The 16,288-nt window shown below is 37.8% G+C and overlaps 1 protein-coding gene across 1 annotated transcript in view; it reads left to right on the top strand.

Moving 5' to 3' along the window:
* The first annotated feature begins 981 nt into the window (after nt 1-981).
* ADAM18 (ADAM metallopeptidase domain 18) overlaps nt 982-16,288 on the top strand; it is a 108,340-nt gene continuing 93,033 nt past the window's right edge. Inside the window, exons 1-6 of the mRNA XM_027530053.1 lie at nt 982-1,036; nt 1,576-1,652; nt 6,704-6,759; nt 9,316-9,394; nt 12,959-13,035; nt 14,515-14,692. Of these exons, the coding sequence (XP_027385854.1) occupies nt 982-1,036; nt 1,576-1,652; nt 6,704-6,759; nt 9,316-9,394; nt 12,959-13,035; nt 14,515-14,692 (522 nt within the window). The remainder of the gene's footprint in view (nt 1,037-1,575; nt 1,653-6,703; nt 6,760-9,315; nt 9,395-12,958; nt 13,036-14,514; nt 14,693-16,288) is intronic.

The following is a 16,288-nucleotide window of genomic DNA, read 5'->3' on the forward strand; positions in this document are numbered from 1 at the left end:
AGGAGTACTATTGCCTCGTAGGTCCAAGTTTTGGACCTGATCAGAGTTTATTTTTGTAACTGTTGGTACAATACATCCTTGCTGTGGACTGTCCTTGGATAAAGAAAGATAGGGATGAGTGGCGTGCAGGTGAGTTAGCTTTTGAGCCTGAGCAGTTTAAGATATTTGTCAGAAGATTCAAAGACAACTGTGTGTTCTGTCTTCTGCCCTGGTGCCCCTTTTCCTCTCTTAGTTTGTCTTGCTGGCTGTGTCATTTCTACAGCTTCCTTTGTATGGTTCTAAAAGGAATTTTAACAAACCACACTTAGATTCCATTTCAAAGTTTCCTTTCCCTTTCCTCAGCAGAGTATAACCAATACTGTATTTAAGAATAGGGACACAGTTGAAGAAAATTGCTTTCTATTGTCGTATCCAGGGTCAAGTTCCATATTCTTGATTTCTCCTTGTTTGAAAAGACTTTTTTAAAAAAGATATGAAGTCGGCAGTAGCACAATTTAAGAAGAAAATTTCTTGTAAAAAAAAAATAGTTAATATTCCTAGTTTCCTCTTTCTCTCCCACCATAGCAAATAAAAGTTGTTAGAAAACCATCACATGGAGAAGGGAAATTACCAGGAACTTCCCCCAGAAGAGCGTGCGTGCTAATTCGCTTCAGTTGTGTCTGACTCTGCGACCCCATGGACCGTATGCTTATTTGCTCCTTTATCCCTACTGAAGGGTTTGAAGGATGTCCACATTGTCATCACAGACCCGCTGTGCGCAGGCGCAAGCATTTGTCTGGAGTTCCTTCTTTCGGCCCTGAGCGCCCAGCCACTCAGGATGCCTAACGATGAGCCAGTGCAGCTGAAAGCTAATTTGAGGCCCTGGTCATCACCCCCAGGGCTCGGGGCAGAATGCTGTACTCCGGAGGGCTTCTGCCCACGAGCCTCAGGGATACCCAACGGTCTCTCACCTGGCTCTGCTTCCTGCGCCCCAACCCAGCCATGTTCCTACTCCTCGCACTGCTTGCTGCACTTGGAGGGCTGCTCGCCAGCCAGGGTAAGACTTCGGAGCCTCGACTTCCTTCTCCCTCTCTGGGTACTGAGCAGAGCTGGGATCTTCCAAAACAATTTCTGTAGTTCTAGGATACCTGCCGCCTCTCCCTGAGATTCTCTGATGGTGGCTTCCCCCCACCCCCAGCCACCCCCGGACCAGGATAGGGGATGGAAGATGTTAGCCAAGGATGCAGTGTCTCAGCCGCTGAAGGTCTTTCTGGGTCACCTACTCTGTAGCCAGAGGACTTAGCCAGGTTCGGAACTGGCCTGGCTTTATTCCTCAGAGACCTGAGGGAAAGGCTTCAACGTAGTTCTGGAAACCAACAGGATGGTCCTGCAGCATTGTATCTGTTCTCTGTTCATTTGTTTGTTTCCTAGCCATTTTTCAGTGTGCCATTGAAAATCTGTTGAAATCTGTGGACCAAGGTGGACACATGTAGATAAATTGATTTACAATTGTAGACCTCACCATGGACTCGGAGCTTAAGAATCCATGCTTGTCTTAGAGGACTGTTGCAAAAAAATCCCATTTTCTTACTACAGATTCTGAGGGAATGTTCCTATATGTCACAGTTCCACAGAAGATAAGCTCAAATGAGAGTGAAGATTGGGAGAAGCAGGTAAATGATCAAGCATATTACTTTTAAAGATGGAGTGAAAATAATTCAGGAGTGTGGGATGGACATGTACACACTGCTCTATTTAAAATGGATAACCAACAAGGACCTACAGTCTGTATGGCACAGGAAACTCTGCTCAATATTTTGTGGCAGCCTGGATGGGAGGGGAGTTAGGGGGAGAATGGATACAGGTATATATATATATGACTGAATCCCTTTGCTGTCCATCATGAAACTCGCACAACATTGTTAATTGTCTATGCTGCAATATAAAATAAAAAGTTAAAGAGTATCAGTTTTATAATTTAAAAGTTTAAGACTTTTAATTTACCTTTGCATTGAATCAGATCATACTAATTTGTTTTTGCTTGCAAAGCCACATGTTTTTATTGCTAATTCCTGGGACCTTCCCTTCATCTCTCAGGCTCTTCTGAAGCACTTGTTCACAATTTTCAAGAAATATTAAATACTATTGATGAATCATACTGGTAGAAATAAACAACATTAATTAAGTGTGACAATGGTTCAGACTGCAATTTATGGAAAGAAAACATTATTAATGGCCACAGTTAAAGTGACAGAAAAAATGGTTTTGAGTAAAATTTAGACCTGAGAATCTGACCCAGAAGCATCAGACTTATTAGAAATAATGGCCAAAGAAAAAGAAGACTAAAAATATCACATTTGCCTGAAATGTGATAATATTTAAATAACTGAAGTAAACAACCTGAAGTTTAAAGTGATAGATGTCACATTTACTGACAATGAGAGCATGTCAGTAAATATTAATTGGAAAAAGAATTTGAAAAATGTGCACTGCTACTAAAAACTTATTAAATTGAAGACATTCCATCTTGAATATTTTCCTGATTAAAATACTTCAAGTTGGCATAGTTATACTGTTGTAGATTGCAGACCAGAAACTAGAAGTCATAATACAGGGGTTTAGATTTCCATATGGTTAAGAAATGGGGTCAATATATAGAAACCCTGAGAAAATGCTTTCAGTTTGATGGAACAATTTTTGAAATGAGTATGTAAAAAAAATTTAAGACTCCAATAACTCTATTTTGACATACAGTATTAGAATGTATTATGATTATGTTCACTACTGAAAAATTATAATAAAAACTAAACGTACAAAACTGTACTTGAAAATCATAATAAAATAATTTCCTTTAGAGTTTTTTTTTCATATACTACTCTCATTTAATTCTCACATTAACCTTTTGAAATATTTTATATTATTTTCATATATATATGTGAGAAAGAGGATTACAGATGGTAAGGTAGTCAGAGTTATCAGTTTGAGGACATGGAGTCACAACTTTAATTTATGAATCTTTTTCCATTAAGAGTAAACTACCTACTGTTGAAAAAATATTTGCATATAAGCTTTTTCTTCCTGATTTGCTTCCATTTGCATGTATATTGTCATTGCATGATCACTTTAAACTTCAAGTTGTTCACTTGTCCCACAGTTATCTCAAAGTATATAGCAACAATGCAGGATGTGAAATACAGTGTCTGTCTACACGTTTTGAAAGCTATGTATGTTTCATTACTGGTAATCGGTCTGTTCATATTTTCTATTTTTTCCTGGTTCAGCCTTGGGATTTGTACCTTTCTAGGAATTTATCCATTTCATCGAGATTGTCCATTTTCTTGACCTATAGCTGTTAATAGTCTCTTATGGTCTTCCCTGGTGGCTCAGTGGTAAAGAACCCGCCTGCCAATACAAGAGACGCGTGTTTGATCCCTGGGTCAGGACGATCCCCTGGAGAAGGAGATAACCCACTCCAGTATTCTCACCTGGGAAATCCCATGGATTGTGGAGCAAAAGAGATTGACAGGACTTAGCGACTAAGCAACAACAATAGTCTCTTCAGTTCAGTTCAGTACAGTCGCTCAGTCGTGTCCGACCCTTTGCAACCCCATGAATCACAGCATGCTAGGCTTCCCTGTCCATCACTGACACCCGGAGTTCACTCAAACTCATGTCCACTGAGTCGGTGATGCCATCCAGCCATCTCATCCTCTGTCATCCCCTTCTCCTCCTGCCCCCAAATCCCTCCCAGCATCAGGGTCTTTTTCAATGAGTCAACTCTTTGCATGAGGTGGCCAAAGTATTGGAGTTACAGCTTTAGCATCAGTCCTTACAAAGAACACCCAGGACTGATCTCCTTTAGAATGGACTGGTTGGATCTCCTTGCAGTCCAAGGGACTCTCAAGAGTCTTCTCCAACACCACAGTTCAAAAGCATCAATTTTTTGGCACTCAGCTTTCTTCACAGTCCAACTCTCACATCCACACATGACCACTGGAAAAACCATAGCCTCGACTAGATGGACCTTTGTTGGCAAAGTAATGTCTCTGTTTTTTAAGATGCTATCTAGGTTGGTCATAACTTTCCTTCCAAGGAGTAAGCATCTTTTAATTTCATGGCTGCAGTCACCAACTGCAGTGATTTTGGAGCCCCCCAGAATTAAGTCTGACACTGTTTTCACTATTTCCCCATCTATCTGCCATGAAGTGATGGGACCAGATGCCATGATCTTAGTTTTTGGAATGTTGAGCTTTAAGCCAACTTTTTCACTCTCCACTTTCACTTTCATCAAGAGGCTTTTAGTTCCTCTTCACTTTCTGCCATAAGGGTGGTGTCATCTGCATATCTGAGGTTATTGATATTTCTCCTGGCAATCTTGATTCCAGCTAGTGCTTCCTCCAGTCCAGCGTTTCTCATGATGTACTCTGCATATAAGTTAAATGAGCAGGGTGACAATATACAGCCTGATGTACTCCTTTTCCTATTTGGAACCAGTCTGTTGTTCCATGTCCAGTTCTAACTTATGGTCATCTGTATTTCTGTGGTGTCAGTTATAATTTCTTTTTCATTTCTGATTTTATTAATTTAGGCCCTCTTTCTATTTTTAGTCTTACTACAGCCTTGTAATATTGTTTGAAATCACAGAGTGTGACGTCTCTGGCCTTGCTTTTCTTTTTCAAGATTGTTATAGCTATTAATGTTCTGTTTTAAGATTGTTTTCTCTATTTTTGTGAAAAATGACATTGGAATTTTGATAAGGATGCATTGACTCTATAGATCACTTTGAGTGGTATGGAAAAGTATTTTTCCCTTCAACTCGTAGACATAGAGAATCCTGGAGTTTATTGCCATTACCTTTTCTAGGGGATCTTCTTGAGCCATGGATCAAACCTGGGTCTCCTGCACTGCAGGTGGATTCTTTGCCATCTGAACCACCAGGGAAGCCCTAATTGGCTATACTCCAATATAAAACAACAACAAAAAAAGTTGTGCTGCTGGATGCCTGGTCCAAACCTTTTGGTGCTGAGGGAGATACTGAAAATTGGGGCTTCTCTCCTGATTGGAAGGTATTTTGCCAGGGCTGGGTTTTATGGTGTGTGTGTGTTTTCACCTTTCCTGCCCTTTTGCGTGGTGGATATTTTCTCAGTCACTCAGTATTGAGGAGCCCCTCTGCTACTTTCTGGATTTCTCTCAGAGGCAATTGACCCATGCAAAGCTTTTATTTGATGTAACTGTGGGAGGAAGATAAGACCAGAGCCTCTTATCCTGTCATCAGACTTATTTCATGTTCCTGGGTATGTTTATTTTTGATTGGATTAACACTGCTAATTTTGTTTGGTTGACTGCTTAACTTTGTGATTTTCCTTTAAAATGTATTATGCTTTGTTTTGGCAGGCAGTTAGGTTACTTATGAACCAGACTGAAAATGTCATGTTTGTACTGTCTTTGGTGGGGCTTCCTTGGTGGCTCAGTGGTAAAGAATCTGCTTGCAGTGCAGGAGACTTGGGTTTGATACCTGAGTTGGGAAGATACTCTCAAGAAGGAAATAACAAACTATTCTAGTATTCTTGCCTGGGAAGTCTCATGGACAGAGAAGCCTAGTGGGCTACAGTCTATGGGGTCGCAAAGAATGAGACGCGACTGAGCAACTAAACCACAATGTCTTTAGGATGAATGTCTCGCGTAATCCTGACTCTAGTTTCTGGGTTTCTAGGTTAGTTTCTCCTTAACACTAAAATGTGACCTTTCTGTGATCTTTACTGAATGGCATGAGTGTGTTCAGTGACATTTTTCTCCTCTGGTTGGTCAGACCTTGAATGTCTCCCAGCACTATATGAGCTGTGGGTTTTAATCCTCAGCTCCCCAGTTCTTTGCCCATGGTGTTGGACAGACCCTAAATTCACAAAGTGACTCCTACCATCTAGTGTTCAGACCGTTGAAGAAGCTCCACCTCTGAGTATGGGAAAAACCTGTGGCTTCCTTCCAACCAATAGGATATGGCCCAGTAGATGGAGGTACCTCTGAGGATCATATTTTGTTAAAGGACAAGGATTGGATTTCGTGCCTGTATCGTTCTTTTATATAAAACATGTTTTGCTAGACTCTCTCTCACCCTCTGGATGATATTTTAAAAGCAACCTGCCGTACTGTGTACTGTGTACATCTCCTGCTCCTGGACCCCTTCCCAGCAAGGTGATGAAGACCATTACAGTTTACTCCCTGTGGTCTCACAGCTCGTATTGCTGGAGCCCCAGCATTCTTCCCTAGCTTCCTTCTCTCAGGTCTGTCTTTAGCTTATATGTGAAGCATTGCAAAGCAGCTCTAGTGTTTGAGAGTGTGTATTTATGTATTTATAAACACATTATTGTTTCATTGTATTTGGTGTAGCATGTAAGCCTACAGTCATGCCTCATTCATTTTGGCTAAAGATGAGTATGTTTTTTTATAAAATAAACAGTAAGATCTAGTATTAATACATAGTAAATTTATATTTCTTCAAAATATAGCTTTCATCTCTTCTTTTCAAAAGCCATTCCTTACATTTATTGCCTTCATCCTGAATTTATTAAAAAATTTTAAATTCTTGCTAGTTAGAACAATAAATTCTGAAGGATATATGCTTTTTAAAAATGGATTGGGTGAGTCTTTTTTGACTTTAGTGAAAAATACTTTTTGATTTTATTATTTCTAATTTACTTAATTACCTTTATTTGCTTTATTTTAGGTGACTTATATCATTACCATTGATAACAAACCATACACTCTGCATCTCAGAAAACAGTAAGAAATGATTTTCCCTTAAAGCTTAGAATTTACTTTTTAAAAAAATGTTTTTGTACACTATTTAAATTTAAGCATGCAGCAAAATGTAGGCTGTTTAATTAGTTTTTCAGTTTTGGATTCATTAGTTCCTGAATATTAAGTCTACAAGAACTTTGAATTTTTATTTTCCAGCTTGTTATTTTTAAATAAATCTATGCATAAATAAGTAAGCATTTAAATTCACGAACTCAAGAACTGCAAGTTATGTGTCAAGTATATCCAATATGCAATCAAACATGTATATATCATGTGGTTATTGGCAGAAAATTGAACTAGTGGCATATTTTGTGTGGAGGTTTTAATTATATATGTATTTATTTTTAACAACTTTATTTGGTAAATTATGTGTATATACATATAATCATAAAACTCTCAAGTGTATAATTATATAAGTTTAATATAGTATCACAATTTTCAACCATAAATCAGTTTTAAAACATTTCATTCTCCACATTAGACCTGTCATACTATTTCACATTTAATCCCTGTTATCAGCCACTACTTTGGAAAACAAGCAACCTATTTTCTGTCTCAATCTGTGTTTTTCAACATTTTATATACTCAAATAGCCTCTTCTTTGCCTACATCTTTGAAAATATGTATTTTTAACAACTGTATTTTGTCTGCCTGCATTTTTGTGGTTGAGTAAGGCTTGAGAAAATTTTGCTTACTTAATTCATGATGATTCTCATCCAACTCATGGCCATTAAACTCATGTTGGTCTTTAGGATCACTACCATTTCATTAAAAAAATATTCTTTGGTAAGATCATCAATGATCCTCATGTTTCTAAATGCCAGTTACTTTTTATTCATTTTTATCAGTCAGTGGCATTTTGTGTAGCTGAGCAGCGTCTCCTCCTTATAACAGTTTCTTCATTTGGCTTCCAGGACACAGCAAGTCTCTTGGTTTGTCTCTTATCAATGTACTCAGTCTTTCTCAGATTTTGTTTTGTTTGTTTTCTGATTCGACCTCCTCTCTCTCATCTTAGGAGTACTCCCTGGTGCTATTCTTAAACGCCTCTTTTTTCCCTAGCTGTTCTCAATCACCTGGTTCTTTCATCTGCTCCTATGGGTGTATTGATTACTCCCAAACTTGTATCTTTATTTCTCTTTAGTGAACGCCACATTTGTGTATTTGACTTCTTATTTGATAACCAAGAGTTTGCTGTAATTTTAATATTTAATGTGCCTAAAATATACTTCTAGTCATTTTTCATAATTTGTCTTTTCCTCGGGGATTTAGTAAATGGCATGTCTACTCTTTCAGTTTCTCAGAACAAAAATGTTAGAGTCACTCTTGACGTCTTATGTTTTTCTTTTGTTTTCCTCCACATCTAGCGGATTACTAAATCCCATGTGATCTACCTTCAAAATGCATTCAACAGAAATCAAACCAATATTTTAAAGTAATCATCAATCAATGAAAAATAAATAATTATTTTTTAAAAATGCATTCAGCAATTGGACCTCCACCACTGCTACAATCCTAGTTCAAGCTACCATCATGTCTTTACTGGATAATAGCCTATCATCCAGCTATTGTAGCCTAGCTGATCTCTTTGTGCTTATCTGTCCTACAGTAGGTTCTCAACAGGACTTTCAGTCTGATTCTATTAAAATGTTGGTCTGATCCTGCACCTTCCTGCTCAGAATCTCCCAGTGGTGGCTTCTCATCTCTGGGACACCATCTCTTACTACTGTCTCTTGTCTTGTCTCCGTACTTCACCTCAGGTACTTTGCCCTCTAGATGGTCTTCGTAGATACACAACCTATCTCTGCCTCAGGATATTTGCATTTCCTTCCTAGATCTGTGCAGATCCAAGGGCTTGTTTTTCAGGTCTTCAGTAATCAAATCACTTAGCCTTTCCTTGCCATCCTGTCTACATTTGCAACCAACCTTCAGGCCTTATTTATTATCACCTAACATGGCTCAAACAGTAAAGCTTCTGTCTACAATGCGGGAGACCTAGGTTTGATCCCTGGGTCGGGAAGATTCCCTGGATAAGGAAATGGCAACCCACTCCAGTACTCTTGCCTAGAAAATCCCATGGACGGAGGAGCCTGGTGCAGGCTACTGTCCGTGGTGTCTCAAAGAGACAGACACGACTGAGCGACTTCACTTTTACTTTCACTTTCAACATACTAGCAGTATGTGTTTCTCATTGTGAGGAAGACTGTGGTTTTGTCTTTTCTATATTGCTGTACCCCAGTGCCTTGAATTGAATCTATCAGATTGTTGGCACTCAGCAAATATTGTTGAATGAAGACATTTGTAGGCACACACACAAATGTCTGAAATGGAGGACTCAAAATCTATTCTGGTGTTAAGAAAGCCCTAACTCTCTGAGATGCCAGGTCAGAGAATTTACACTGTGATGGCATGCTAAAATTACTCTAAATAAAGAATATGCTTATATGAATCCTATATATTTTACTCTTATTTTTATTATTTTAATGTTTATGTTCATAGTAAATTCATGACTCAACCACTTTTAGTTTTTATTTTCCTTAGCTCATTTGTATCCCAGAACTTTTTGGTTTATACATATAATGAGACTGGATCTTTGCATTCTGAGTCTTCATATTTTAAGGTAAGACCCAGATGTCGTAGACATTCATTACCACACATTTCTTTATTCAGATGGGCTTACCGTTACCATTGGGATATGCTTGTTCCATGTTGGCAGTTTCATACAAATATTTTATTCCATATTCCATGTATGATAGGGATGAAATCCAGATCCAGAGAACATGTCTGGGCACTCATTGGTATAAAGTAAAGAAATGTGTCAAATACTTATTTTCCTTGAAAACTACATTTATTTTTTATTTTTTTAAATATAATTTTATTTATTTTAATTGCAGGCTAATTACTTTACAATATTGTATTGGTTTTGCCATACATCAACATGAACCCACCACAGGTGTACACATGTTCCCCATCCTGAACCGGCCTCCCACCTCCCTCCCCATACCATCCCTCTGGGTCATCCCAGTGCACCAGCACTGAGCATCCTGTATCATGCATCTAACCTGGTCTGGCGATTCGTTTCATATATGATATTATACATGTTTCAGTGCCATTCTCCCAAATCATCCCACCCTCTCCCTCTCCCACAGAATCCAAAAGACTGTTCTACACATTTGTGTCTCTTTTGCTGTCTCGCATACAGTGTTATCATTACCATCTTTCTAAATTCCATATATATGCGTTAGTATACTGTATTGGTGTTTTTCTTTCTGGCTTACTTCATTCTGTATAATAGGTTCCAGTTTCATCCACCTCATTAGGACTGATTCAAATGTATTCTTTTTAATGGCAAAGTTATGACCAACCTAGATAGCATATTCAAAAGCAGAGACATTACTTTGCCAACAAAGGTCCGTCTAGTTAAGGCTATGGTTTTTCCAATGGTCATGTATGGATGTGAGAGTTGGACTGTGAAGAAAGCTGAGTGCCGAAGAATTGATGCTTTTGAACTGTGGTGTTGGAGAAGACTCTTGAGAGTCCCTTGGACTGCAAGGAGATCCAACCAGTCCATTCTAAAGGAGATCAGCCCTGGGTGTTCTTTGGAAGGAATGATGCTGAAGCTGAAACTCCAGTATTTGTTCACTTCATGTGAAGAGTTGACTTATTGGAAAAGACTCTGATGCTTGGAGGGATCGGGGGCAGGAGGAAGAGGGGACGACAGAGGATGAGATGGCTGGATGGCATCACCAACTCAATAACATGAGTTTGAGTGAACTCCGGGAATTGGTGATGGACAGGAAGGCCTGGCATGCTGCGATTCATGGGGTTGCAAAGAGTCGGACATGATGAGCGACTGAACTGAACTGAACTGAATACTCCATTGTGTATATGTACCACGGCTTTCTTATCCATTCATCTGCTGATGGACATCTAAGCTGCTTCCATGTCCTGGCTATTATAAACAGTGCTGTGATGAACACTGGGGTACATGTGTCTCTTTCAATTCTGGTTTCCTTGGTGGGTATGCCCAGCAGTGGGATTGCTGGGTCATAAGGCAGTTCTATTTCCAGGTTTTTAAGGAATCTCCACACTGTTCTCCATAGTGGCTGTACTACTTTGCATTCCCACCAACAGTGTAAGAGGGTTCCCTTTTCTCCACATCCTCTCCAGCATTTATTGCTTGTAGACTTTTGGATCGCAGCCATTCTGACTGGCATGAAGTGGTACCTCATTGTGGTTTTGATTTGCATTTTTCTGATAATGAGTGATGTTGAGCATCTTTTCATGTGTTTGTTAGCCATCTGTATGTCTTCTTTTATGTCTGTTTAGTTCTTTGGCCCAGTTTTTGATTGGGTTGTTTATTTTTCTGGAATTGAGCTTCAGGAGTTGCTTATGTATTTTTGAGATTAGTTGTTTGTCAGTTTCTTCGTTTGCTATTATTTTCTCCCATTCTGAAGGCTGTCTTTTCACCTTGCTTATGGTTTCCTTTGTTGTGCAGAAGCTTTTAATTTTAATTAGGTCCCATTTGTTTATTTTTGCTTATTTCTAATATTTTGGGAGGTGAGTCAAAGAGGATCCTGCTGTGATTTATGTCAGAGAGTGTTTTTCCTATGTTCTCCTCTAGCAGTTCTATAGTTTTCTGGTCTTACATTTAGATCTTTAATCCATTTTGAGTTTATTTTTGTGTATGGTATTATAAAGTGTTCTAGTTTCATTCTTTGACAAGTGGTGACCAGTTTTCCCAGCACCACTTGTTAAAGAGATTGTCTTTTCTCCATTGTATAGTCTTGCCTCTTTTGTCAAAGATAAGGTGTCCATAGGTGCATGGATTTATCTCTGGGCTTTCTATTTTGTTCCATTGATCTATATTTCTGTCTTTGTGCCAGTACCATGCTGTCTTGATGATTGTGGCTTTGTAGTAGAGCCTGAAGTCAGGCAGGTTGATTCCTCCAGTTCCGCTCTTCTTTCTCAAGATTGCTTTGGCTATTTGAGGTTTTTTTGTATTTCCATAGAAATTGCAAAATTATTGTTCTAGCTCTTATTGTTGGTAGCTTAATAGGGATTGCATTGAATCTATAGATTGCTTTGGGTAGTATACTCATTTTCACTGTATTGATTCTTCCGATCCATGAACATGGGGTATTTCTCCATTTATTAGTGTCCTCTTTGATTTCTTTAACCAGTGTTTTATAGTTTTATATATATAGGTATTATTCCTAAGTATTTTATTCTTTTCGTTGCAATGGTGAATGGAATTGTTTCCTTAATTTCTCTTTCTATTTTCTCATTATTAGTGTATAGGAATGCAAGGGATTTCTGTGTGTTGATTTTATATCCTGCAACTTTACTATATTCATTGATGAGCTCTAGTAATTTTCTGGTGAAGTCTTTAGGATTTTCTGTGTAGAGGATCATGTCATCTGCAAATAGTGAGAGTGTTACTTCTTTTCCAATTTGTATTCCTTTTATTTCTTTTTCTGCTCTGATTGCTGTGGCCAAAACTTCCAAAACTATGTTGAATAGTAGTAGTGAAAGTGGACACCCTTGTCTTGTTCCTGACTTTAGGGGAAATGCTTTCAGTTTTTCGCCATTGAGAATATTGTTTGCTGTGGGTTTGTCATATATAGCTTTTATTATATTGAGGTATGTTCTTTCTATTCCTGCTTTCTAGAGAGATTTTATCATAAATGGATGTTGAATTTTGTCAAAGGCTTTCTCTGCATCTATTGAGATAATCATATGGCTTTTATTTTTCAATTTGTTAATGTGGTGTATTACATTGATTGATTTGTGGATATTGAAGAATCCTTGCATCCCTGGGATAAAGGCCAGTTGGTCATGATGTATGATCTTTTTAATGTGTTGTTGGATTCTGATTGCTAGAATTTTGTTAAGGATTTTTGCATCTATGTTCATCAGTGATATTGGCCTGTGGTTTTTTTTTGTGGCATCTTTGTCAGGTTTTGGTATTAGGATGATGGTGGGCTTATAGAATGAGTTTGGAAGTTTACCTTCCTCTGCAATTTTCTGGAAGAGTTTGAGTTGAAAACCACTTTTAATAAATCTTTATGATACAGAAACTTATTACATTCAACTGTTTTAATGTTTTGAATATTTATAACATTTGCCAATACATTTTATGCATGACTAATTTATTTATTGGCCTCACTGTACTGTTTTTCAGATGAATTGTCATTATCAAGGATACATCGCAGGTTTCCCAAATTCAGTCGTGACACTCAGCATCTGTTCTGGACTCAGGTAACAGAATCTTGGGGCTTCCCCATAACCCAGTGGGTAAAGAATCTGCCTGTGATGCAAGAGACACAGAAGAGGTGGGTTCGATCCTTAGGTCGGAAAGATCCCCTGGAAGAGGGCATGGCAACCCACTCCAGTATTCTTGCTGGAAAAAATCCCATGGACAGAGGAGTCTGGTGGGCTACTGCCCATCCCTGGTGGCTAAAAAAGTAAAGAATCTGCCTGCAGGGCAGGAGACCCACGTTCAGTCCCTGGGTTGGGAAGATTCCCTGGAGAAAGGAATGGTAACCCACTCTAGTATTCTTGCCTGGAGAATTCCGTGGACAAAGGAGTCTGGTGAGCTACAATCCATGGGGTCCCAAAGAGTCAGACATGACTGAGCGAGTAACACACAACAGAATCTTTGAGGTTATTTATACATGAAAAATTAGGATATACTTTAAAATAAAATTTAGTGGCTGCAAAACACAAATCTGGGATATTTAAGGAGGATTCCAATCGGAACGTTTTCTTCATGATGGCCTTAGTTTTTAATATTAATAAATGGGCCTTTGCAGTAACCATTGAAGTGAAATCACTCAAGGGAATCCTAACTGAAGATATGTTCAAGATATTGAGGAGAAAGAGACAGATGCGTTAAAAAAAAAAAATTCAAACACACCCACCCCCTAAATCCTTTAGAATATCTCCCTGGATCTCCCTGGATGTTATTGTTGTATTTTGTATCAGCTATCTGGAATAGTTATGGAAATTTACATTAAGTAGTTACTTAACTAAGCGCAAGTTGTATATTCTCAGTGTAGGTGTGCTTTGTATCAGGTGTAAGACGACTAGCTGAGAACATACCTCAGAGGTAAAAGGGCAGGGGTGATGATTTTCATCATTGAAGTGGCAGGAAGAAGGTGGTGAGTTTATCAGATGAAGATACAGGCCCAGAGCAGAGCAAAAAGATTATTCCCACCTTCCCTTTGCTTTTCATCGCCTGATGTCCAGAATTTGTTGACTCAGAAACTTGACATTTTCTACATGTGGTTTTCCTACATATCAGCCTTTTTAGACCTCCACTGTATATATCCACTGTCCCTCTGTAAGAACAGGAACTTTTTATTCTTGGAATTCTCAACAAATGCCTTGGTTTCCAGCAAATCAGTTCAATTCAGTCGCTCAATCGTGTCCGACTCTTTGCAACCCCAGGCATGGCCTTAATACACCTTGAATGAATGTGACTGCTATATGGAAAAAACAAAATACTTCTCAGTATATTTAGTTCTTTAATACATGAGAAAAACTGAGGCAGATGTGGTTACTCAGTTACTAGTGGTAGCTGAAAAAAAAGTAGGAAAAGAGAGTGACTTTAAAACATGTTCCTCACTATGGTTGCTCATTTCTTATGGCATTTTGAATTATAAATCTGATGGAATCATTTGCAGGATGATGGGATTATTGGCAGGATTTTTATGTCATTGTTTTCTAAATATTCAGGGGATTCCTTCAGTTTGAAAATATCAGCTATGGCATTGAGCCTTTGGAATTTTCAGCAAGATTTGAGCACATAATTTATCAAGTGAAAAATGACCATCCAGATAAACCAATGTTTGCAGAAAATTACAGCAATATTTGGCAGAAAGATCAGTCCTATACAATCCATTTAAGCTCACAGGTAACTGAGACAATTCTGATATCATGACACACTATAAAATTACTTTTGTAGAATTGTGTTAGTCAGGAAAAGGAAGTACTTAGCTGCTGAGTAGCAATATAACATTTGGTATCTGTTTTCTACATGGGTATATAAAACATCCATATTCCATCTAAAATACATGGAAATATGCAATAATGCATTTCAAGCTTACTGTTGTATGTTGTCTTATGTAATATTTCTTGTTTTTAATTTTTATTCAAGCAAAAGTGCTTATTATTGAATAAAATTAGGAATATAGAAACACTAGTTACCACTGCCCTGGTAACACTGCTTTTAATATTTTGATATATAGGTTTACATACTACTGGGACATGTCTTTCTAAAATATTGCATCATTTGTATATTATTAAACATTTAATTTGTAGGCTGAATATAGAATTCTTAGTTGACAGGTGTTTTTCTTTCATCACTTTGGATATTTCAGTTCACTATCTTTTGGACTCCATTTTCTCTGATGAAGAATCAGATGTTAGTCATCTTACTGAGGATTCCTTGTGCACGATGTGGCCTTTCTTTGTTGATTCTTTCAAGAGTCTCTGTCTTTGCCTTATGACAGTTTTCTTATGTGTGTCTTTGATTGGGTCCCTTTGAGTTTATCCTACTTGGAGTTCATTAAGCTTCTTGGATGTTTAATTTTTTCATGAGATTTAGGAACATTTTGGCCATTAGTTCTTTGAAGCTCCTTTTTGCCCTTTTATCTATCTCCTCCCTATTACCTCCACTGTATACATGTTGGTGTGCTTGAAAATGCTCCATAGGAAAAGAGCAGGTTCTGTTCATTTTTTTCCATTCTGATTTCTTTCTCTTCCTCAGACTGTATAATCTCAACTGACTTTAAAGAGGTACAAGAAGGGAAATCTTCATGGTGACAAAATAGTTTTGTATCTTGATTGGAGTTGTGGTTATATAAACATACACATGACAAAATGATATACAGCTATACACATACACATTGTACCAGGTGAATACCCCAGTTTTGAAAATGTACTGTAATTTTGTAGGATGTAACCACCGGGGAGAATTACAAGAGACCTGTGATCTATTTTGGCAATATTCTATGATTCAATACTTATTTTTAAAAAACTGAACAAAACATTTTAAAGAAGAGAATAAAAGTAACCCATTAAAATGAATGGATTTTGAAGTTCAATTACTGAAAATGACATGTGACATTATGATGAATGGTACTATAAGTTCATTTTAAAACACAGGTATTAAAGATACAGTTTTATTATTTTGAAAATAAGAATATAAATTTGAAATGGCAAATGGGGAAAAATGTTATTAAAATATGAAATCTGCTGTGTAGAAACATACAGAAAATTGGTTATGGTGTGTACATAATTTGTAATTATATTCAACCAGGCTGCAATTTGGAATCCATGGTTGTCAACAGTGGCTTATATTTTTATACAAGCACAGTAAGAGCCACCAAAATACAAAATATTTTTTAAGTGAATTTTGAACACCAAGAAAAGAAATCAGCATCTCAGTATATACACATTTAAGAGGCAAGCATAGTTTACTTCCCTGTGAAAATGTAAACCTAGGCTC

Source organism: Bos indicus x Bos taurus, chromosome 27, assembly GCF_003369695.1.
Source record: "Bos indicus x Bos taurus breed Angus x Brahman F1 hybrid chromosome 27, Bos_hybrid_MaternalHap_v2.0, whole genome shotgun sequence".
In the NCBI taxonomy this organism is placed as follows: Eukaryota; Metazoa; Chordata; class Mammalia; order Artiodactyla; family Bovidae; genus Bos; species Bos indicus x Bos taurus.